Consider the following 23,124-nt stretch of genomic DNA (forward strand, 5'->3'; position numbering starts at 1 on the left):
ACAGAGGTCAGCCTCCAGGCATACAGCCGAGAAGAAAAGGAAGGAAAGCGAGTCAGAGAGTAACCAGTACAGGCCACGTACCTTCTCAGGAAGGCACTGCAGAAGGTGGTCCCCCCAACGAGAGGGACCAGCAAGGAAGAAGAAGACATGGGTCAGGGGAGAGGGGACTCAGCACAGGAAAGACAGGAGGGGAGTAGCCAGGGCGATGACGAAAAGAAATCCTAAGACATCAGTTGTCAAGAATCTTAGCAGCAAGTCAATTCTGGAGGGAGAGGACCAAATGTGAAGAAAAAAAATTTACTTAGAGATTACCTGAATCATCAGAATACACTGCAAGGAGTTTCAGAGTTTTGATAGAAAGTTGAGGATGAATTAGTGATGGGCACATAGAAAAGTGAGGAAATGAAAGTTTTAGGTAATTATTAATTACAGGAAAGACACAGAAAGTACAGAAAGGAAAAGTAATCCTAGTAGTCTGCCTGGGTCACCTCTGCACAACATCTACATAGTCCTAATGAAGACTTCCTACTCTATGAACTTGTCCTATTGTACAAGTAGCTATTTTACAAAATTGTTTTTTCACTCTTTGCTCTGGAGCTGCCAAATCACCTAGGAGTCACATAATAAACAATGGCAGGGGGCACCAGTGGTCCAGGGATCACATCCTGAGAAGCAATGAAACTTCACAGTTTAGTGTTCTGTGCCACACAGAACCCTTCCTCCTTCCTTCTCTCAGAGGGAGTTCCACACTTGGTCTGAAGTTTATCTTAGTATCCTACGTGTTCCAGAAACTTACATGGACAAGAGGTACATTTAATGAAGTCCAAGTATAAATGTAAATATTTAGGGAAAATACAAATTGTTTCAATGTTTTCAGTTGAAGGCACAATGTGGCATTTCTCTTTGAGGTTCAAAATTCTTAGTATTATTAAAATAAAATTAATGGAAATGCTTGGCCATTTTACGATGAGAGAAAATAGTAAAATGTAAAATGGAGTTGAATAAGTATAGAATATTTTAAAAATTAACTTACTCGTATGAAATCCATAAGTGTATTATAAACGAAGGCTCCTCTGGGAAGAAAGAAACAGCTTCCAGGACTCAGATCATGGAAGAAGAAAAGTTCTTGTTCCTAGATTAAAACAATAATTGCATTTCATTTTCACTGTCGCTGCATAACATTTACTGTATACAAATGATACACTAGGAATAAAACATATACTCAGTTATTTCCGACTCTAATATTGACATTCCAAAGTCCCTCAATACTGTACTTGAATCTAACTACATGTAACAGCACATGTAAAATTACAACTCATATTTATGGTTACTTAGCTTTGAACTTGGCTTTTATTTCACCTAGTATTTACTGCTGATTTCCTCCTCGGCACCTTGGAGTACGGATCTCATGGGGAGACATGGCTGGAGGTGGGCTCTGAGTGACGTGACATCAGCATGGCCGTCATGCTGAGAGCCCACCCTGGTGGCCACCACCACCCAGTGTCCGTCCTCATGCCACTTTGCACACTACCCAGCAGAGCCGAGGGCATGGAGCTCCACAGCGAGTGCCTGGCCTGTTGTGTAACAGCTCCTATGTGGCAGGACTGAGAGTTAAACCAAGGTCTGCCTTCTTGCAGATCTTCTTTGTTTCTGCTCTGCTTCCCAAATACAAAGTATATTATCAAGTATACACAATTTTTTTAAAAAGGTTATTTTTATATCATGATAAAAATGAAAGGTGCAATTGTTTAAATCTAATAAAAAATACAAGAAGGAAAGAGGTTAGAAGACATTGGGGTAGGAGCGTGAAAGAACTCAGCAGCAAACCATGAGCGCCAGCAAAACAGAAGACAGGAGAGGAGGAGAAGAAGAAATGTTAGTTTTAAGACACCCTAGTTCTGAGACGCGGTCGCAGGCCAGCTCAGCAGCGCTCAGCGCGGCGCACCTTCCCAATCCTCCTGTGATCCAGGGTCTTGGTCTCCTCCTGCAGCTTCTCCCAGGCTGTCATCATCTGGCCATCAGGAAAGGATATCCCGTAGACCCTCTGCAGCGTTTCCATTTCAGGGTTACCCTCCCAATATGTTGAAGAATTCTAAACATCAGATGAGATTTGGGTAAACACACCAAACCCTTGGTTACAAATAAAACTGCTCTGAAATATGTACAGCTGGTTCATACCAGGGGCCTGAGCTACCACGGACTTTGGTATCAGCCGGGTATCCTGGAACCACTGCCCCGTGGATGCCAAGGGATGACTGTACACAATTCCTCACCCTAACATCAGCATAGCTTACTTAAAGATGAGTTTTTGTAGACTTGGAATCTTAAATTGTTTCTAACTAAACCTTCCCAGCCCAAATTATACCATTAATCAGTAAATTATGTACTCAGTCTGCTGTGGATTCTAGGCAAGAAAAGTGAGAAAGAAAGTGTAGAAATGAGGGAAGGCCAAGCACCAAGTCCATCACCCAGGAGAGGGCAGTGGAGGAAGAGGTGTGGGGACATGAAGGCCAGCCTTGCTGACTGTCATCACCCTTCCTCCATCTGTGAGAAAACCAAGGTCTGGGAAGGGCAGGACGGTGATGTCAGTCTCAGGCCTCTTGATTCCAGAGCGCGCTTTCTGCATCATACCACTCTATCCCTTTATTTTCTCCTTTTCCTACAGTACGTTATTCTTACATGCAGATAAACATTCTTGTTCACATTAGGGCAATTCAAGAAAACAATAGTATGCAGAACAATACTGTAATATAGATGAAAAAGAAATGCACTGTAACACGTATAGTAAGGCTAAATGATAAACAATTAAAGGCTACATATAATGTTCTAATTACCAAAATTCTAAAAAATTATATTATTTTTAGAAGCCCATATAAAAATCAAATATGAATGTAGTGTTTCTAAGAGGCATGGTGTTCAGGTTATAAAAGATATTACTGAATATCTAGTTCATCTTAAGTTTACTATATTAAGAAAAAATCAATACTTACCTTGAAAATTTTTATCTCTTTAATTTTTCCAGTGTGTCTTACATGGGGGCCTTTACAAAGGTCAACTAGTGGACCACACCTGTAATAAAATATTTAAAACATGCCCAGGCACAGTTATAGCTTTTGGGACTATTCATTAGAAACCATGTTCTATGTTTTGGGGCAATGTTTAATTTAGGAAAAACTTAATTTAAATGAATTTTTAATTTAAGGAGCAGGAAAGAGGCAATTCACCTAGTCTCAGATCCCAGCCTTCCCTCCTTCGCTCACATTCAAAAGCCACAGAATCCTTGGAAAGAAACTGTGCAGACAGAGACACCACTTTTCATTGTCACACCCTAAGGCTCCTAAAAACCTTCACTGTCTTAAAAATCAGATAGCCACTTCCCTGCTCTACACTAATTTTCAAAACCAAAATTATATGACAGTTATAAAAAATGCATTAAGTTGATATTTTACATTAAAAATAAACTTCACCAAACCCACAGAATGCACACCAACAGTGAAGCACGCTATAAGCATCGGTGTAGATGGATTGTAACTCATTTCCCACCTCTGGTGGGTAATCTTGACCATGGGGAAGTTGTGCATATATGGGGGCAAGGGTGTATGGGAACTCTCTGCATCTTCTTCTAAATTTTGCTGCGAACCTAAACGGCTCTAAAAAATAAAGTCTACTTAAAAAGTAAATAAATTCAGGGGCTTCCCTGGTGGCACAGTGGTTGAGAGTCCACCTGCCGATGCAGGGGACACAGGTTCGTGCCCCGGTCCGGGAAGATCCCACATGCCGCGGAGCGGCTGGGCCCGTGAGCCATGGCCGCTGAGCCCGGGCGTTCGGAGCCTGTGCGTCCGGAGCCTGTGCTCCGCAGCGGGAGAGGCCACAACAGTGAGAGGCCCGCGTACCGCAAAAAAAAAAAAAAAAAGTAAATAAATTCAAGGGTTTTTGTTTGTTTTAAGGCCCTCTGATTTCATGACAAAATGTCTAATTGTCTCTTGGTTTAGAAAAACAGCATACTGACTTAACAACATAAATCTTAGGCAAAGGTTTAGATCAGAGACGACACTGCTATTAAAGCACACAGGGCTGCAGCTGGGGACTCGCCTGCACCTATAATGAACAAGGGACCACTAAATCCTAACAAGCGCAGACTTTTCTCCAAGTACAGAAACATTAGCAGAGTTAAGATACCAATAATGTGGGTCTGAGGGAAGGTGACTTAACGTCAACCAATTTAAGGAAAATTTAGTAAAGAAAAAAAGTTGTTCCTTAACCATTCCAACCAATTTTAAGTATTTTTAAAGTTCATTGGTTAAAAAGTTAAAAATTACAATGAATACATAAAGGGACTGGATTATTCACCAAAGTACAATGAAGCTTTAAACATGAAAACATCATTTCTCTGAATGACCAGGCTTTTATGTATTGTTCTCTGTCCAAGATGGAGGTTGTAAGTCAATGCTCAGAGAAATGGAAAAAAATGCCTGATTAGCATGAAAGACTTTAATAAGCTAATCTTTAAATAATTCCATAGGGAAAAAGCCATTTATTTTCAAAAAATTAAATACAAGCCATTCCAATTGATAGAATAAGCATCAACGTTGACCTAAGTTAAAAAAAAAAAAAACCCAAAATGTCAAGTATTAAAAGCCAGAAATTTAAAACTTAGAATACCTTTTCAATTTCTTCATTTATTTTTAAACTTTAAAATGATTATACTGACACTTATTTGTATTATAGGTAATAAATAACAAAATCTTATCAGGTCATTGGAGAGCAGCAAAAATAAGATAAGCATGGTATCCACCTTCAGCATAAAATGGCCATGTGTTCATATTATCATTTAAGAAATGCACTGTGGGGACTTCCCTGGTGGTGCAGTGGTTGAGAATCCGCCTGCCAATGCAGGGGACACGGGTTTGAGCCCTGGTCCGGGAAGATCCCACATGCCACGGAGCAACTAAGCCCGTACACAACAACTACTAAGCCTGCACTCTAGAGCCTGTGAGCCACAACTACTGAGCTTGTGTGCCACAACTACTGAAGCCCACGTGCCTAGAGCCCGTGCTCTGCAACAAGAGAAGCCACCACAGTGAGAAGCCCGCGCATGGCAACGAAGAGTAGCCCCTGCTCGCTGCAACTAGAGAAAGCCCACGTGCAGCAATGAAGACCAAACACAGCCAAAAATAAATAAATACATTTATTTTTTTTTAAAAAGAAATGCACTGTACACAGCTGTGCATATAGGGGGTATAATTTTACTCACAGTACAATTAAGTCAGAGAACCATAGTACTTGAGTGTGGAAAGGAAGTTCCCTGTGGAGGATATTTGTGGTCGTACTTATACAGGGACCAGGTCTTCTCCGATGGGACCGTGAAGGTCACAGGCAGCCAGAGAGCAGGACACACAGGAACAGAGACGAGCAGTACCCACAAGGCAGCTGAACAAGTTGCCAGTAAAAGGGGTTGGGAGCCTAATGCCCAGCAAAACTAAGTGGTTTGGGTAGGGGCTCCCGCTGGCCTCTGCTTCCCACCACTTCTTGTCTCACTGTGAGTCCAGCTGACACCTGGAGGGTAATGCTCTTGGACCCCAAGCAGTGGAGAGCGTGGTAAGAGGCAGAGAATCACTGCCCAAGGAGATGGTCCATGACAGCTCCCACTGTCCCTCAATAAGAATGTGGGAGGACAAACAGAATTCCTTTCCCTAACAGTCCCCCAAAATGTAAAGCCCTGAGAACACAGTCTTACCCACAGGGAGAAAGAGGCTGCTACAGAAAACAGAATGTGTGTTTTTAGTACCATCCTAATAAATACAAATGAGAAAATAACAATTCCCCTTTGGTGACAACACTTCAGAGTCCCCACCTACAGCAGTACTATACCAACCATGCGAATTTACAAACAGACCACCCACCAAAGACAGACTTGCTACTGTTAATGCCTTCAGATGTACCACTGAGCAGTGTTTAAAACTCACACACACTTTACCTGTAAACTGTGGTCGTTGGCGTGTTAATCTTCTCCTTCAGGATGCGGCATTTAAATTTATTGTACTACAAAGAAAAATACATTTACATATTATCACACAAAATGTTTAAGTGGGAAAAAATGTTAATTTTTTTCAACACACACTGAATGGGCATCTGCTATGTTCTAGGTGCTGAGACTGTGGGAATACAAAGAGCTGAGAGCCCAGAGCTGTGCCGTGCAGGACGGGAGCCTACTGAGCATATGAAATGCAACTGATCTGAAATGAGGTGCACCACAAGGGCAAAACACTGGATTTCAGAGGCATAATGTGAAAAGAAGAAAATAAAATAGCTCACTAATTACTTTTTATGTTGGTTACAGGTTGAAGCAATATTTTTGATTTATTGGGTTAAATAAAATGTTATAAAAATTAATTTCATCTTTCTTTTACTTTTAAAAGGTGGCTACCAGAAAATTTAAGATGACATATGTGGCTCAGATTTGTGGATCTCATTATTGGACAGCAGTGCTCTCGAAGATTCCAATTTTAACTATATGAAGTAAATAAAATTCTGAGGACATGTAAAAATTAAAAAAAAGGGAACCCTCCTGCACTGTTGGTGGGAATGTAAATTGATACAGCCACTATGGAGAACAGTATGGAGTTTCCTTAAGAAACTAAAAATAGAACTACCACATGACTCAGCAATCCCACTCCTGGGCATATACCCAGAGAAAATCTTAATTCAAAAAGATACATGTACCAAAATGTTCACTGCAGCACTATTTACAATAGCCAGGACATGGAAGCAACCTAAATGTCCATCGACAGATGAATGGATAAAGAAGATGTGGCACATATACACAATGGAATATTACTCAGCCATAAAAAGGAATGAAATTGAGTTATTTGTAGTGAGGTGGATGGACCTAGAATCTGTCATACAGAATGAAGTAAGTCAGAAAGAGAAAAACAAATACCGTATGCTAACGCTTATATATGGAATTTTAAAAGCGGTACTGATGAACCTAGTGGCAGGGCAAGAACAAAGACACAGGTGTAGAGAATGGACTTGAGGGCACAGCAGGGGGGCAGGCGGAAGCTGGGATGAAGTAAGAGAGTGACATGGACGTATATACACTACCAAATGTAAAATGGATGGCTAGTGGGAAGCTGCTGCATAGCACAGGGAGATCAGCTCAGGGCTTTGTGATGACCTAGAGGGGTGGGATAAGGAGGGTGGGAGGGAGGCTCAAGAGGGAGGGGATATGGGGATATATGTATACATACAGCTGATTCACTTTGTTGAACAGCAGAAACTAACACAACATTGTAAAGCACTTTTACTCCAATAAAGATGTGAAAAAAAAAATTAGCAGAAAACCCCAAACAAAAGAGGAAAACCCAGAATAAATAGATGGTATTATACATATTGTTGAATTCAATAGCCGGAGTACTAACAACACTCAGAATTCATCAGGTTTATAAAACACACATATGAAACTATTCCCCCAGGCCTTCACCTACCTATGTCTGCATTAAAAATTCAACCAACCCGTTTGGAAAAATTTGGTGAGCAGTGGCCAATTATTTGTTAAAACCAGTCGTCTGTGTTAAATATTGTTCACGTTCCCGGCACGAAATCACCTTAAACAGGTCCAGCAGGGCCTCCTTGCTGACTTCCAACCTTTCGAAAGGCTGCTGCTCTTTGATGATGGCCTTGCACGCACTCTCCAGCGCTGGCAGCTCTGTGCTGGACACGGCCCTGCAGGGAAAAGCAGCGAGAATCAGCACAGATTGATCAGACATGACCTTAGACCTGTGGCCTTTGTCACCAGCTTGACTAGCCTTCTACATCGAGGAACGTGGTTGTTTACTGTCCAGGACTTCAGAGGGTCAGTCATCCTTTCACAAGGCAGGTAACCCTACTTCTCAAAGAGGGAGACAGAGGCGTCAGCTGATGAACTGCCCTCGGTTCTCTGAACAGCCCCGTTGGACACTCCCCAGCTGGACCACAAGCTCTTCCGGGGCCTGATCATCTGGGCAGTCTTCCTCATTCTTCACACGTTTACGTTTTTGTTCAAAAGCGTAGTGTGGAGTGTGCGCCATGCCCCTGCCCTAGACCAGGAGATCCAGGCTGGGAGGAAGCTCTGAGAGTGTGAACTGCAGGTCAGCCGCCCTCCGCTGGGCAGCCCCGGCTCCTCTCAGGAAGCCCTGTCTGTGCTCACACCCCTCCAGCCCTGTGGGCCACCTGCATTCCTCAAACAAGCCGCACACACCCCGACCCAGGGCTGTCCCACAGAGGCCTGGGACGTTCTTCCCCCACCAGCCTCAGAGCTCGCTCCCTCTCTCCCTCCGTCCCACCCCTGCTTCAAGGTCACTGAGCTCTCAGCTGACTGGCTGCCTGCTCAGGCCCCCACCTCCCCTTCACAGCCCTCACCACCTCATCACCTCCGACAGCAGACAGCTGCGTGTCTGTCTATGTCTGTCTCCCCCATCCAGACTGCTGAGCCCACGAGGACAGGCTGATCTGTCCAGTGCAGAGTCAGCAGCACCAAGCCCGGAGCACACAGGGGCGTCAACACGTCCTGCGGAATGACTCCAGGGGGTACTACGCTGGACAGGCTGGGAGCAGGAGCTGCAGAGTGCCGGGAGCTCGGTTAGGGAGGGGTCACTTTGGCAGCGTGGAGGTGGCAGATGGCGGGAAAATGTACCACGGTCGTCCAGGCAAGGACACTGGGGGTCTATGTTAAGGCAGAAGGTGGGGGAGAACTACTTAGGGGATAAGACTGGCAGAACTGGATGGAGTGACTGGGGGGGTAGGGGGTGGCAAGGAGCAGGGTGGGCTTGGGAAGACCCTCAGGTTTTGGTTTGAGAGCTGGTAGTTTCCTTAAGGGCAACAAGGGATATGGAAAAGGAGGTGGGCCGGGGCTGCTGCTCGTGATTTCAAGCACAGATCTACTTGAGGAACGTGAGGCCGCTGCGAACCAGCCCCTCTGGCACCAGCTGTGGGACATGTGTGGCTGGGGTGGACAGCGTCCTTGACCATCACAGCACAGAGCTAAACTATGTGCTCTCCAGGGGTTAACCCTACAACTCTGGTCCGAATTAGTAGTTTGCCCTAGCCAAGTCTCAGGTTACATAAATAGCATATCACATCCTTCTCAAGAAAAGAAAGAAAACAATTTGAGAAGTTACCCTTGAATCTAAACTCATAAAAAATAATACTGTTCACAAATGGTGACCTAATCTACAATCACATTCTGCAACAGGTATTCACCACACTAATGTGTAACTACTATAAACACATGCACTCAGAGGCGTTACCTGTCTTTGAGGAACATGTCGTAGTAGAACCCGCAGTCGGTAGGTGGCCCGCAGCACAAGAGGCCCCCGTAGTGGAGCTCCAGGGCTTCCCCGAGGACGTGGGCACTGGAGTGCCAGTACACCTGCAGGCAGGACAGAGGCCGCGGCCACGACCACGGGTCACGGGAAGCCAACAGGCAGACAAGAGGACAAGCAAGCACATGGATACAGTGTAAGGGGACAGACACTGGGACACAAGGCAGCATCAATCTCTGGCCACTGCTGACGAGAGATGCTTCCTGAGCCCTGTCTGGAATCCCTGGCAGCCGGCTGCTTGGTTCTAACGTGCAGCTGCTGCTGTGTGTGGCACTGAAGCCCAGCTCCTAAACCACTTCCCTCTGTGCCTTGACCACCGAGCAGAGCAGCCGCCCAGAGCCGGTCCAGGCCCAGCGCAGAGGAACGCCAGGGAGTGCCGGGCATAGGCCCCCTTCCTCCTCCTCCAGGCAGCCTCTCTGAATCAGTTTCGAGGCCACAGCGGCTGCTCATGACATCGCTCACGTTAACAAGATCCTGCGTTTACACAGCAGTCTTCACGCGCTGAATAGCACGTGGCTGTGGAAGTCTGAAAGATAACTCAAGACAGAGGGGTCACTGAGGACTGTGCTGGCTGCCGGGGTCCCCTGAGCAGGGTGTACATCAGTTAATTCACTGCAGTCCAAGGGCCAGTCATTAGCTCTACAAGTTCAGAAAGTTGATTGGGTTTTGAATTACCAAGGAATCAACGGTTTATGGATACATTAAAACTAACCAGTCACCAAATATCAATAAATACAGATGCCAAAGGAACAAGACAATCGAGTCCTCTGGCAGCACCTTCCTCAGTTAAATAGGAAACAAATTGCAATTAGGAAGCTGTCTGAGATAATAAATTGGAGTAGAGGGAGTTAGCTGGTTGAGCAGGCTCCGTGCAATCCCGACCCGCGGCACCAGGCCTAGAGGCAGAACCCTCTGCTTGGGATGGTACAGGATGGCAGGCTGGCTGCCAGCGTCAGCCCAAGTACCTTCTTCGGTGCATTGTGCACACCTGGAAATCAACTGAGCCAAACACTGTGTTAGGTGCTAGAGACACAAGAGAGAAAGAAATGCGAGCCACTGGCCTCATGCGGTTTGCAGCCTAGTGGGAGAGAGGGCAGGCAACTCTAAGTGCATCATCGCAAGACGAGAAGTGTATTTAAAAGAAGATGAGGGCTTCCCTGGTGGCGCAGTGGTTGAGAGTCCACCTGCCGATGCAGGGGACACGGGTTCGTGCCCCGGTCTGGGAATATCTCACATGCCACGGAGCGGCTGGGCCCGTGAGCCATGGCCGCTGAGCCTGTGCGTCCGGAGCCTATGCTCCGCAACGGGAGAGGCCACAACAGTGAGTGGCCCGTGTACCGCAAAAAAAAGATGAACAGGGTGCTGTAATCAAGAATCATGGCGGAGGCCCTGTATTCACAGTGTGGTTAGGGTTGGGGGGATGTACCACAAAGCAGCTTGAGGAAGGCTGACAGGTAAGAACAAGCCAGCGACCATGCAGGCCTTGGAGAGGGATTTGAGTTTTATTCTAATGAGTGGGATGTATTAAAAGGTTTTAAGCAGAAAAGAAATGATTGAATTTACATTTAAAACATAGGGCATCACAGAACTAGCAGCTTGGGTTCTTACATATATCTGGTTTTGTTTACACCTCAGATAAGTACCTTGTTTACACCTCAGGTAAGTACCTATGCTTCCTGAGCATGAGGTCCCAGCAGCACATTGCTGACTGCTCCTGGGAGTTTGGCAAAGATTTAGAGCAGAACGAATACCCACATACATTCTCCTGCTGGACAGCATGCTTGCAAAAGGAAATATCTATTAGATATATTTTAAACTTGAAAGCTCTACCATTTTATAAAATGCTCTTTGTTTCTGGTGTGCGTATTTATCAACTTTACATGAACATTCTTGCTGTCACTTTCAACATGACTTTACCTAGAGGGTGGGGACTATTTACCTTCCTATGTTACATCATGCACTAAATAGTCTTGTAAATAGAAGCATCTTTTAAAATAGAAGTTTAAGAGTTTTCTATACAAAGGAGACGAATTTTTCTGTAAAGTAAAAAATGCTTTACAAAATCATTAATTTTATCATCTTGTAGATCTGAGTTTTCTAGATTTGCTTTTCTAGGATTTCCTTTTCATGGATATGTATTAAATATTCATAAATGGGTTTATGCTCAAAATCTTAATATTTTCATAGTAACAGGAAAATAAAATCCAAGAACAACAAAAAAAAGTCTCTGTTACTAAGTTACATTAAAAGAAGCATCAAGAGCTTGGAAAAGTTACTGAACCATCCTGAGCCTGTGTACTATTAACACGGTACCTGTGTGAAAAGGTAAGTGCAGACTCAGGGAGATAATGTACACGAGGGGCTGGGGCTGGTGCCTGGCACATTCTCATTTTCATAAACAACCACAAGTATTTTGGAAGCCCTGCAATGTGACACCAGGTGCCATGTTAGTATCAGGGTAGGCAGGGGGCGGGCTGATGAGACACTCTAGAAACATTCCCCAAGACAATATGATAAATAAGTTTTCTCTTTCATGATGTCACTAAACACAGGGGGAAAGAACTCCAAAGAGGCCGACCCCTCCATGGAACATTAAGTTTGGTAGCTCCCCCGGTCCCCCACCCAAACACCTGACAGACTGAAAGCCTGCAGCAGCCCACTGTTAAAGAATCTGTTAGAGAACAGTGTCTGCAGGTCAACCAAGAGCCAGCTAGTATGGGAAAGTTCTCAGGTCTTGGCAGGATTCCGCCCTCAGGAGAGGGTTAAAGCTAACTGCCGGGCCAGCTACCATGGCTGCTCCTACTTGACTTCTCCGGAGGCTGACACCACCCGAAAGTGTCTAGTCGTTTATTTCCTTGCTCACTACCCCTCCCACCAGTGAACTCTCTGTAGCAGGAGCCTCTGCCGCCCCACAAGGTCTGGCACGTGCACCCAACAGCTTAGATACTGGTCAGCTGACTGAGGGAATCAATACATGTTCACAAGTTCTGGGGTGACAGCTGGCATATAGTTAGGTAACAGTTGTTTGGGTTAGATCTTAAGTGAGAAAAACTAAATAATACATATAAGCTATGTATTTCATTTAAAAACTGCTCTTTCTGAATCACTTTTAAATATGGTGTTATTAATATTATATTTATTAAACACCAACAAATGCATTTTAAACCTTAGAAGGCCACAAAACCCATCATTCTTGACTTCGGTATGTGGCTTCATAATTACATAATGTAATTGACAACATAAATAGCCGAAGTATGGTGGGTTGGTCTTTAAACACTTACAGCTTGGGCTTCCTTGTCCTCAAACATGAGCAGCTCTAGGGTGGAGTCCCCTTCCAGCGGACGGTCCAGGTCCCACAGCTCCCCATTCACTTTGGCTATCACTGTGCTTTCTGCCAGCTCCTGACTGGTGAGAGAACAGTCACGTGGGCGTTAACGCACCACAGGCTAAAACAAAAGATGAAAATGATTTCCAGGGTTTCTTTCTTTAGTGGAAAGTACAAACGTAAACTAATAGGATAGATTTTTTAAAAATTTTGTAACACTTATTTTAAGTACAAAAGTAGTAAGATACGTTCACTGTAAAAACTCAGAAAACAGAGAATGCACAGAATAAAATAAAAATCACATAAATCTCACCACCCAGATATCACCACTCATATAACATTCTGTGACACGTTTTTCCAGTCTTTACCTATACCCGCCCCTCCTTCACACACCACACACACACACACACACACAGGAACACACCCCCATCATAAAAAAACATAGTTGCCTACATAATTTTCTTCACAACTATGCCATCAGACAGACTCCCAGAACATTCTGGAAGGACCACACTGATTAAGGAAGCCTCCTGCACACCAGGTCATTGTGTGCTATCAGAGCGTACACTGCACAGACATCCGTGCACAGGTGGCTTTGTTCTTTGGTGACTTTTCTGGGAATAGGCCTTTGGAAGTAAAACTGCTAGGTCAAAGAGCATGTGCCTCTGAAGGACTGCTGATAAATAGTTTAATGTACCACTTCCACACACCCTGATCTTTTCAAACTTTGCCAATGTGATGTTGGAAATGGTTGTTTTAATTTCATTTATTGGATTATAAATGTTTACTGGCCAGTTTACTTTTATGAACTGTCCATGTCCTTTGCCTATTTTCTACTGAGGTGTTGATCCTTTTCCTTTGTGTGTGTGTGTGTGTGTGTGTGTGTGTGTCTTTTCATTAACATTTATTGTTTGAAAATTACTGACAAAAATAACATGTTAAGAGAAGAGACCTAGAAAGCACAGAAAAGCACAAAGAAAAAAAATCACCCTCTGGACTTCCCTGACGGTCTAGTGGTTATGACTTCGTGCTTCCAACGCAGGGGGGTACAGGTTCGATCCCTGGTTGGGGAACTAAGATCCCACGTGTGCGGCCAAAAAAAAGATTCACCCTCAATCCAGTCACCCAGAAATTACTGTTAACATTTGCTGTCCGTCTTTCCACTTTTTTGGATAAATACATACACCAATGTAAAAATTTTAATAGTATTACTCTTTATGTTATATGATAACCTACTTTTTAAACTTAACAATAAACCATGACATTTTCCCCAACAGCAAACAGACTTGTAAAACATGCTATTTGACAGCTGCAGTAGAACTGAGATTTGCTTAATGAACCCACTATCGCTGGGATTTGGGTTATTTCTTTGTGGGTTTTGGTTTTTCTTGTTTTATTTTGACAATGACAAATAAAGCTGCAATGGACATTCTTGAACATACATCTCAGTTCCTGATTATTTTCTCAGGAAAAATTCTAGAAGTAAAACTACTGAGTCAAGGGATAAGCACTTTTAATGACTTTAATTGGACTATATTACCAAATTTTCCTATCAGGAGAGGGTCCCAAAATACCTTTCTCTGTGCTCTCACCTTGAGGAGTACAAAATTGTGTCCTCTTGACAATGTAATGTTTTCATTTGCATTTCTGTGAGTAACTTGAGCAGGGGCACAGCACTGTGGTTAACAGCACACACTCTAGGGTCAGGCCAACCTGGGGTTAAACACTGGACAATTTACTCAGCTTTTCTAAACCTCGGTTTCCTTGTCAGCAAGATGGGAATTACAGGACCTTCCTCATATATTTATCCTAAGGATTAAATAAGGTGTACTCATAAGAAGAACTTAATACACGTTCAGTATTGTTATCAGTGGAGTAGAATTTTATCTTCACCTTCGCTGGCCATGCCAGGCTGCTAAGGGCTCCTCAAGCCCATTCTCTCTGTCCTCTACAATCAGTGCCTGGCCGTCCTTGCAGCAGGAGGCAGCCACGTGGCTTAGGTGGAGGCAGAAGCGGTGTCCAGCACTGCCATATCTCAGCCTTAACGCCATGCAGGGCACCTGTCCATCTGGCCCTCTGTAGATGGAGCACACATGCTACGACCTTTGGACCATACGGACAAAGGAACACTGTACCAGACCACCCAACAGCCAGATGGAAGGAATTTAGGTCCCCAAATAAACGTATGGAGAAGCGCTGCCTGCCAACCTGGACCCCGCACCCCCAGACTGCTGTCAGAGAGGCTCTAGTCGTATTTAAGGCACTAAGTTTTCTGTGGCCTGTTGCAGCAGCTTAGCCTGTGTCTTAACGCAGAAATAAGGGCCTGCTAGTGAGTAACAAAAACAAATCATCTGGCATTGGCTTAGCGGATGGGCGGTGGGTTACACAGAAAGAGGTACTCAGACGTGGAAAGCCAATAACCCTGTTACAGCATAACAAAGTGTCTCCTAAGACTTGCAGGCAAATAATGTGCTTACGATGCCTGTAGCACATGAGTAAACGGTTATACAAAGGCAAACGCTGGGATACACTGGGTAACTCTCGTGGCTTTTAACAAAATACTTCCAGGCCAAGATAAGCTCAGACGGTATTTGTCCCCTTGCGAGGGAGGCTCTCTCCGCATGCGGCCTGTAAGCTCAACTGACTGGGAGTTCAGAAGTGTGAGGCTGTGCAAGATGCAAAAACAATCTTCTGTCCCAAAGAGCAGGAGGAACAGACACTGACAGCCCTTTTCAAAGGCCACACAGAGACAGACAACACAGGCTGGTCCAGCTACAAGGATCAGAGCCCGCAACCTCCAGTTTTGTCTGATCTTGGCCCATTTAACTGAGGGAGAGAGGAACAAGCAAAGGGCAAAGGCCAGGGAGCAAAAGGGTGAGAAGTCTCTGTCTAGGAGAAATCTTCAGTATGGTTACTTTCATGGGAAACTGACTAGAAGCTTCTAGTTAGAAGCCTACTACGGTTAATTGCTTGAGGGAATTGTTTTGCCAAACAAACTACAAGCCCAGCTTACAAGTACCTGTCACTGATCCTCAGGAGCCCTGAGCCCCAGGAGCCCTGAGCCCCACGTGTGCACCAGCAGGAGCCGCACCAGCAAACCTCGCGGCCTCCACCATGAACAACTGCCCGCACTTCAGATGTGGCAAGTGAAGGCGAGGGACAACGACAAGCCCTCCAAATTTCAAAATCAGGTCCGACAGAGGGCGGTGGGCAAGAGAGCTGTTCCCAGAGGACAAAGAGTGGCCAGATGGTTTGACCCGAGCCCCACCCATGGCCAGGCTGCAGACAAGATCTGGGGTCTCCTGAATACCACTGTCTGCCACATCACTCCTCTTTTTTCCAAATGACACTTTAATCGTGATTGTGTTTAACCCACCACCATATACACGTGGCGTGGGCAGCCTCGTCTATCAGTTTACTTGCTGCTAGAGCACGAGCAGCCAGCCGATGGGGGTGTTGTGTGCTTCACCTGAAAATCCTGGGCTTTCTGCTGCCAGGGCCTGGAGTCGTCTCACCTGGAGAGTGACGGAGTGTGGGGGATGATGCACGGCGGATGCTCACAGGTGTCTGGAGGTCCCAGCAGCACGCCGTGGCGGACGCTGTCCCCAAGACCATCCTTCCTCTCTCCTGTGGTGAGTGCCTGGGCTGGACACGTGGCCAGCCAGCAGGAGCTACGTTTCCATTCTCTTACAGGCGGCGTGGCTGTGTGACTAAGCGTGAGCTAACAGGCTGTAGGTGAGAATTAAAACGCGCTGCTCCAGGGTCTTGGCCTCAAACCACCCTTGCTCTCCAGCCGCTCTTCCCCTGCCTGCGAGCAGGTCCATGGGTGTGACCCAGCCTCCACCCCTAGATGTGGACAAACCCTACCTAAGGGGATGGCAGAGCGACAAGATGCGGGGATCTTGGGTCCGTGAAGGACTGCCTAGACCAGAGACGCCCACCAGCCTGGCCACCACGAGTCTGTCAGGGGAGAATGTGGCGTCTGCCTTATTTAAGCCATGATCTCTAGGGGCTCTTTCCTGCAGCAGTTTAGTCAGAAGCCCCTGGGGGGCTCCTGGAAACACAGATGACTAACTGATTCAGCAAGTGTGGGATGGGGCCCGAGAATCTGCTCTTCCATCAAGTTCCCAGGTGATGCTAATGCTGCTGGTTTGGGGACCACATTCCAAGAACTACTCTTCAATGAACTACTATGAACTGTCCTTTGCTCATTTTTTCTGCTGGGGTATTTCCTTGGGATAAATGGCTATGTATAGAATGACTGGATCCAAGGGTTGGGGTTTGCACATTTAAGAAAGAGACTGCGCCTCTGCATCCACCCTCCATTCCCCCACCAGTGCCATTTCCCCAAGATCATATCAATATTAACCATTATTCATAAATCTTTGACAGACCAATAGATAATACACAATTATTTTAATTTGCATTTCTAAGATTATCTTTTCCTCCTTTTTATGCGTCATTTTTACGCATAGCCATTTTTCCTAAGCGTTTTTGACTCTGTCCGTCTTTTCCTTAATGATTTGTACCTTACATGTTACACTTAGGAAGGCCGACACTCCCTCAGAGCAGGGAAAATCATCCATGCAATCAAGTCTCAGTAAACCAAGGGAACAGTCAGTATAATTTAATAAAACTATTATTTTTAACTTTATTTTTATAACCATACACCTTGCTGCACCCTTACTTATTTTAAGTTTTTCAGTTAATACTGTTCTCTAATTCACTTTTTTAGTTTCCTCCTAGTTTAATTGTTCTTTTTCTAACTGCCTGAGTTGAATTCTTAGTTATTTCATTTTTTTATTCAATAATAAAAGCCTTCAACAGTATAAATCTGTTCCTGATCACCACTTCAGATGTATTACATAGATTTTGAAATATATTCTTTTCATTAAAAGTATTTTCTAAGAATACTCCTTTTTTACTCTTTTTATTTCCGAAAATACTTTTTATTTCTTTTCACCTGAGTATTTTGAAGTTTTTTTAATTTCCTAGTTTTGTTTTGTCTTGTTGTCATTTAATGCTTACTGAGTTCACAACGGATTTCACTTTGCTCACAGAATGCTAACTGTGCGTTTCTGTACTTTATTAAGATTCTGAGGAACCTAAAGCACGACCACAGGTGCCAAGAGAGAAGGCACCATCTGGGCCACAGCACAGAGATCAGGGACTAGCCACGAAGCCTACCTTAGAGTGTTATTATTCAGACCATATAATCTTAATTTTGGGCTATTTGATCAAAAACTGAGAAAGGCATGTTAAGGTCTGCCACTTTTTGTAAGGCCAACTGGCCCGAGGCAGGGGAACACAATCAGATTCACAGGCTGCATCAGACCGAAATTCTCCGGACCACCCAGTTCCAGAAACTGCCCTGGAGACATTCCGGACCACCCAGTTCCAGGAACTGACCTGGGGACTTTGCACCCGGCCCAGCCTTCCCGCCTTTCGAGGGGCGGGACTAACGTCCCCCAGGATACCCGAAAAGACCACCAAATAAGGAATACCCTGTGCCCTCCCAGATTCACCACACCCCTTTCCCTTCTTCCCCTATAAAATCTGGCTCAACCCTCGCCCGGGCACGACTTCTCTGGCCCCCTTTCTCTCGGTCCAGTGAACCTCGCCCAGGAGCACTCCCTAATAAAGCTCACTTGAAGCTTTCCTCTGTTTCGCGGTGCTGTTTGTTAAGATCTGACCTTACACTCTTGAGTTCCTATAATCTTGTATTTCTGGTTTGATGCTACGTTATATAACTCATAAAGGTGCGTGACAAATTGGGAATTACACTGTTCTTCTATTTTAAAAATAAGCCTCAGTCTCCCATTCAATGATTCTGTCTAATGATTTAGACAGCCCTAAATTCTGCTGTCTGATGGTACATTAAGACCACTGCTTTCTTCTTATCAGGTTTGCCTGATATAGCTTTGCCCATGCTTTAGTTTTGGACAGTTTTACTTTTTAGACACTCCTATAACCCCTCTGTCATTAAACTCGAGGGTGGTTTTAAACTAGTACCTGTGGGAATGCAAGTCACTGACTGTACAATGAGAACATGTCCTATAATGAAATGACCTTGTTTCCCAAGCTTGGACAGTCTCTTCAGTGCAGGACGGCTCAGACTTCAATCCACCAACATGCAAATGACTCTCCACGAGGAAACATAAACTTATTTTTGCCTCAAAGCCCGTTCCCAGCACATCTATTCCTCTCTCCTGGAAAGCACAGGAACAAGTTGGGAGGGGCCTTTAGGGTGTATGATATAATAGGATGAAAAATACAATCTTAACTATATTTTTCAAAGGAAATCTGAAGATTTTAATTGTTGAATAGTTTGTTTTTTAAATAAGTTTATTTACGTGGCAGTTCTGAGCTATAGCTTCCACAGAATTTTATTTAATGCCAGGAATTAACATTAGTCAAAACAACACAACTTCACTGAAGTATCTTAATTTCTAGGAAGGTCAAAGCTTCCAGGGCTCATCATAGCTCTAACACATACATCTTCAATCTATAATTAATAGGCCTTTTTGTACATTTCTAGAGTTGCTTTCATTTTCAGAGTATCTCTCATATATAGTATTTTATTTAATCTTTACAATCTCATAAGGTAAACGATAAAAGTATTATTATTTCCACTTAAGATTTAAGAAAACTGGCTTGGAAAGCTTGAGGGATCTGCCCACATTTGTCCAAAGACCCACCCACAGTTATTTACTGGTGGAACAACGGCTTGGAGTCAAGCCCAACAAAAGACCTGTAAAATCTCATGGAAATAACTTGATGATGAACCGGGTCAATGTAATGTCACCTGTCAAGGATTATACATTTTTCTCTCCTATATATTTTTATTAGAACTCTAAAAGTTGGACCCTTGAAAGAGAAGGAGATTGTGTTCTGATATTCAATTACTTATTAAATGGCCCCTTTAGAAGCCAAGAGGTAAATAATTACCTAATTACATTTAATTTATTCAATTGAGTAAGAAAAGAATATCTTAGCAGTCCCTAAGAACACATTTGCACCAAGCTCTGGCCCAACACTTAGTGCTGATTATCTGCTCCACACTACGGTTTACCTAATTTCAGCAGCCACTTGGTAAGGTGTCGTTTTCCAAGCTTCCCCTTCCACTGTTTTCCCATCAGCCACTCTTACTGTGATCACATTGCTTGTATTCCCCTTTTTTTCATAAATGGCAAGTAAGAGCTGATGATCTTTCTTCAGTATTTCAAAAAGCTTCAATCTTTCCTTCACAAAATTTGGTGGATTCTTCACCTGAAAGCCATTAGAATACAGAAGGGTTAACAGACACAGTCCACTTTTTTCTAACTGCTCAGCTCTAAATAAGCCCCACCCCTTCTCAGCAGGTCCCCAGGCAAGCCCCTATGACTCTGCTTTCACTCTCACCCCCTGGAGATTCCTCCCCCAGGGTCTAACTCCCTCCTAGCTCTCAGGGTCCTGCGCAAAGCCCTCCTCTTCCAACCACCACACCCACTGGCATCGCCCTTCTCCACAGGTTTAACATGCTTGTGCACAGAGCCACACAACCCAGCCTTTACTGATACACCATCTGACTTTGTTCTCTACTTGTTTCTCCCGATTGTCTGAACTCCTCAACCCGATGGATCCCTGAGGCCAAGATCCCTCTACTCCTACCAAATGTTGATGTGCCGGGTCAATTCTGGTTGTTTTCATGATTTAATTTAAAAAACAAAGAAGCCGGTGTCCTTAACACAAAAGAAGAGCTCTGCTTTCTCAACTTAAATAGACTAAGGAGTCCTTTACAGCTGTGGGGCTGGCTCACCTCTAAGTTAAGACAGCTTGTATTTAAGGCTAACAAAATTTTAAACACACTCCTGTGGCCCAAGCCGTAATTTACAGCAACTGTTTTAATTAAAACCCTTGGGCAATTAACTACATAAGCATATTTAAATTATAGGTAGTATTTTATATCATTTCCACAGCAATGACTTACCTCACTGTCAGGCCCGCTTTCCTTCTTTTTAATGTCCTTTCCTTGGCTCTGACTAGGAGGAGGCTGAGAAATAAAGGGAAATAATAAACAACTCATCCCAATGACAACAAAGAGCAACATATCTGAAGCCCGAAGCAGGAGAGGGACAGGCCAGCAGGCAGCAAGCGTCCCATATTTAGAGGCTCACGGCTGGGGCTCTCCTGACCATTACCTACAACCTTCAACAGGTAAGCCGTCTTCTGGGGTTCAATCCTTCCTGAATGTGCACTTTCACACATTCTTGCTAAGTACACTTAATATATTTTGCTCTTTAAAGTTTTTCCCCCCTAAATTTTAAACAAATAACGTCCCTGGATTAATGGTTGCATAGCTGCTCCCAGAGACTTTAAATGCACTGCTTCAGGAAGGTGTTGCCCAGGAGCACCACAGTCCGCTGGTACAAGGACTGAGAACACCCACAGTCTGAGAAGGCCTTCAGAACTTAGAAATGCATTACGTTAGAAGGTAAGTGAACCAAAACATTAAAATATGCTATTAAATGACAATATTAAATACGCAAATCTCAAGATAGACCTCCAAAACAATGGAACAACTAAACACCCCAAACCACCTGTCATAAACAGCTCAGACCAGCCATTCACCAGGGGAAAGGGAAATGTTTCTACATGGAGCTGTTGGTCTTCCTGCCCAAGAAAACAAGTGTGAATTTTAAACACGGCAGCATTTTTTTCAGACAGGAAAATGCTATTTCTGCCACTGAAGAAAATGTGCGCCGAGCAATTTACGGGAAGAGCTGAGACATTACAGCGTTAGGTCAGCCTGGCGATCGCTGGAGACGCAGCGGCCCCGGCGTGTCCCGTCTGTCGCGGGTTCCCGGCCGGAGTGAGAACGCGGGGCAGGGGGCCAGGAGGGCAGGCCCCGCCCCGCCCCGCCCCCGCAGCGCACCTGCCTCCGCACGAACCCCCACCTGCCGCCCCAGGGCTCTCAGCGCACGAGCTCCGCCACGCCCTGCGGAGAAGCACCAGCCCGGTACCTGAGCGCCCGCAGCCTCGCGCCCGGCCTCCTGCCGCAGCGCGCTCTCCCGCCGCGTCTGGTGGCTCAGCTCCTCCGCGAGGCACAGCCGCAGGCGGTACAGGCGGTGGCGCAGCTCGCGGTTCTCTGCCCGCAGCTGCGCCACCTCGCGCGTGAGGCACGGCCCCTCGGCCTGGCAGCGGTCGGGCGCGTTCAGCTGCTCGTCTCTCAGGCGGTGGACCTCCGTCCACAGCCAGCGGATGTCCTCCTCCTGCCGCGCCAGGCGCGACGCCACGGCATCCGCCGCCAGGGCCTCGGCCGCCATGGCGTCCGCCTCGCCTCACACAGGTACCGGCGCCCCGTGGGACACAGTCGCCAGCTAAGGGGCGCACTGCGGTGTCCGGGCGGGGGCCCGACGCTATATAAATAGCGGGGCGGGTGGGGGGAAACGGGGTGACGGGGCGGGGCGGGGCTAGCTGTACAGTGTAGGGGCGGGAAGATAGGAGCTGAGGAGGGCGGAGATATGGGGTGGGGCTATAGGAACTGTAGGGGGCGGGGTGAAGGGGAGAGACTGAGCGATAGGAACTGTAGGACGATGGGGAGGGGTGGGGCCGGCTGTGCACTGCAGAGGCTGGGCTATTGGAACTGTAGAGGGCGGGGCAAAGGAGAGGGGTGAGGCTAGCTGTGCACTGCAGGGGCAAGGCTGTAGGAACGGGGCGGGGGAGACGGGTTGGGGCGGGGCTGGTGTACCCCTTCAGGGCTGGGGGCCAAAACAGGCAGAGTGACCTGGAGAGTGGAGTGGGCCTTAAACAGGCTCGCTGTGCCTTCAAAGCTACGAGTATGTCGCCAAAATGCATATTGTCCAAAACCATCTCCCTTTCCAGAATGGCTCCTGTTTTCCCTCTCGTGAATCCTGGCAGTTACCATTCTTTTAACTTGCCACCAGGTTCTAAAAAGTGGCCACTGAGAATTGACCTTCTTTGGCCTCATGCCAAGGCTGCCCAAATGCAAAGGTCGCTGCACCAGGGCACGCAGATCGCTACAAAAATTTTAATCTGATGGCAAGAAATTGCTAGTTCCTCGAGGGTAGGACAAATGCCACATAGGTCTTTGTATCCCTTATAACCATAAGCACACACCTTCCCGTAGTAGGGACACAAGTTGGTTTTTATTAACATTCTTAGGGCTTAGAATGTGGCAAACCTTGTTCTAAATTCTTTACACAGATATTAACTCCTTTAATACTTATAGCGAGAGACACTATTGTTATAGCCGTTTATAGATGGAGAAACTGAAACAGAGAGGCTAAGTGTTCAAGGTCACACCACCTCTGCATGGCACATCTGAGGTTCAAGCTTCGACCATCCGAGGCATGTTTATGTGCTCAGCACTAGGCTGCCTTTCAACCGCGGTAAAGTTTAACTGAACAGGTAGCCTGATGAGATGCAGGCCATGAA

At 45.5% G+C, this 23,124-nt stretch overlaps 1 protein-coding gene across 1 annotated transcript in view; it reads right to left on the minus strand.

Annotated features, from left to right (window-relative positions):
* The window catches only part of TARS3 (threonyl-tRNA synthetase 3), a 53,163-nt gene extending 31,092 nt beyond the window's left edge, over positions 1-22,071 (minus strand). Inside the window, exons 1-10 of the mRNA XM_032622577.1 lie at positions 21,690-22,071; positions 20,657-20,719; positions 19,760-19,956; positions 12,644-12,767; positions 9,288-9,409; positions 7,608-7,725; positions 5,978-6,042; positions 2,991-3,069; positions 1,946-2,092; positions 1,034-1,132 (exon numbers count right to left, since the gene is read on the minus strand). Coding sequence (XP_032478468.1) covers positions 1,034-1,132; positions 1,946-2,092; positions 2,991-3,069; positions 5,978-6,042; positions 7,608-7,725; positions 9,288-9,409; positions 12,644-12,767; positions 19,760-19,956; positions 20,657-20,719; positions 21,690-21,992 — 1,317 coding nt within the window. The 5' untranslated portion in view covers positions 21,993-22,071. The remainder of the gene's footprint in view (positions 1-1,033; positions 1,133-1,945; positions 2,093-2,990; positions 3,070-5,977; positions 6,043-7,607; positions 7,726-9,287; positions 9,410-12,643; positions 12,768-19,759; positions 19,957-20,656; positions 20,720-21,689) is intronic.
* Between the last annotated feature and the right edge of the window lie 1,053 nt (positions 22,072-23,124).

This window comes from Phocoena sinus, chromosome 2, assembly GCF_008692025.1.
Source record: "Phocoena sinus isolate mPhoSin1 chromosome 2, mPhoSin1.pri, whole genome shotgun sequence".
Classification (NCBI taxonomy): Eukaryota; Metazoa; Chordata; class Mammalia; order Artiodactyla; family Phocoenidae; genus Phocoena; species Phocoena sinus.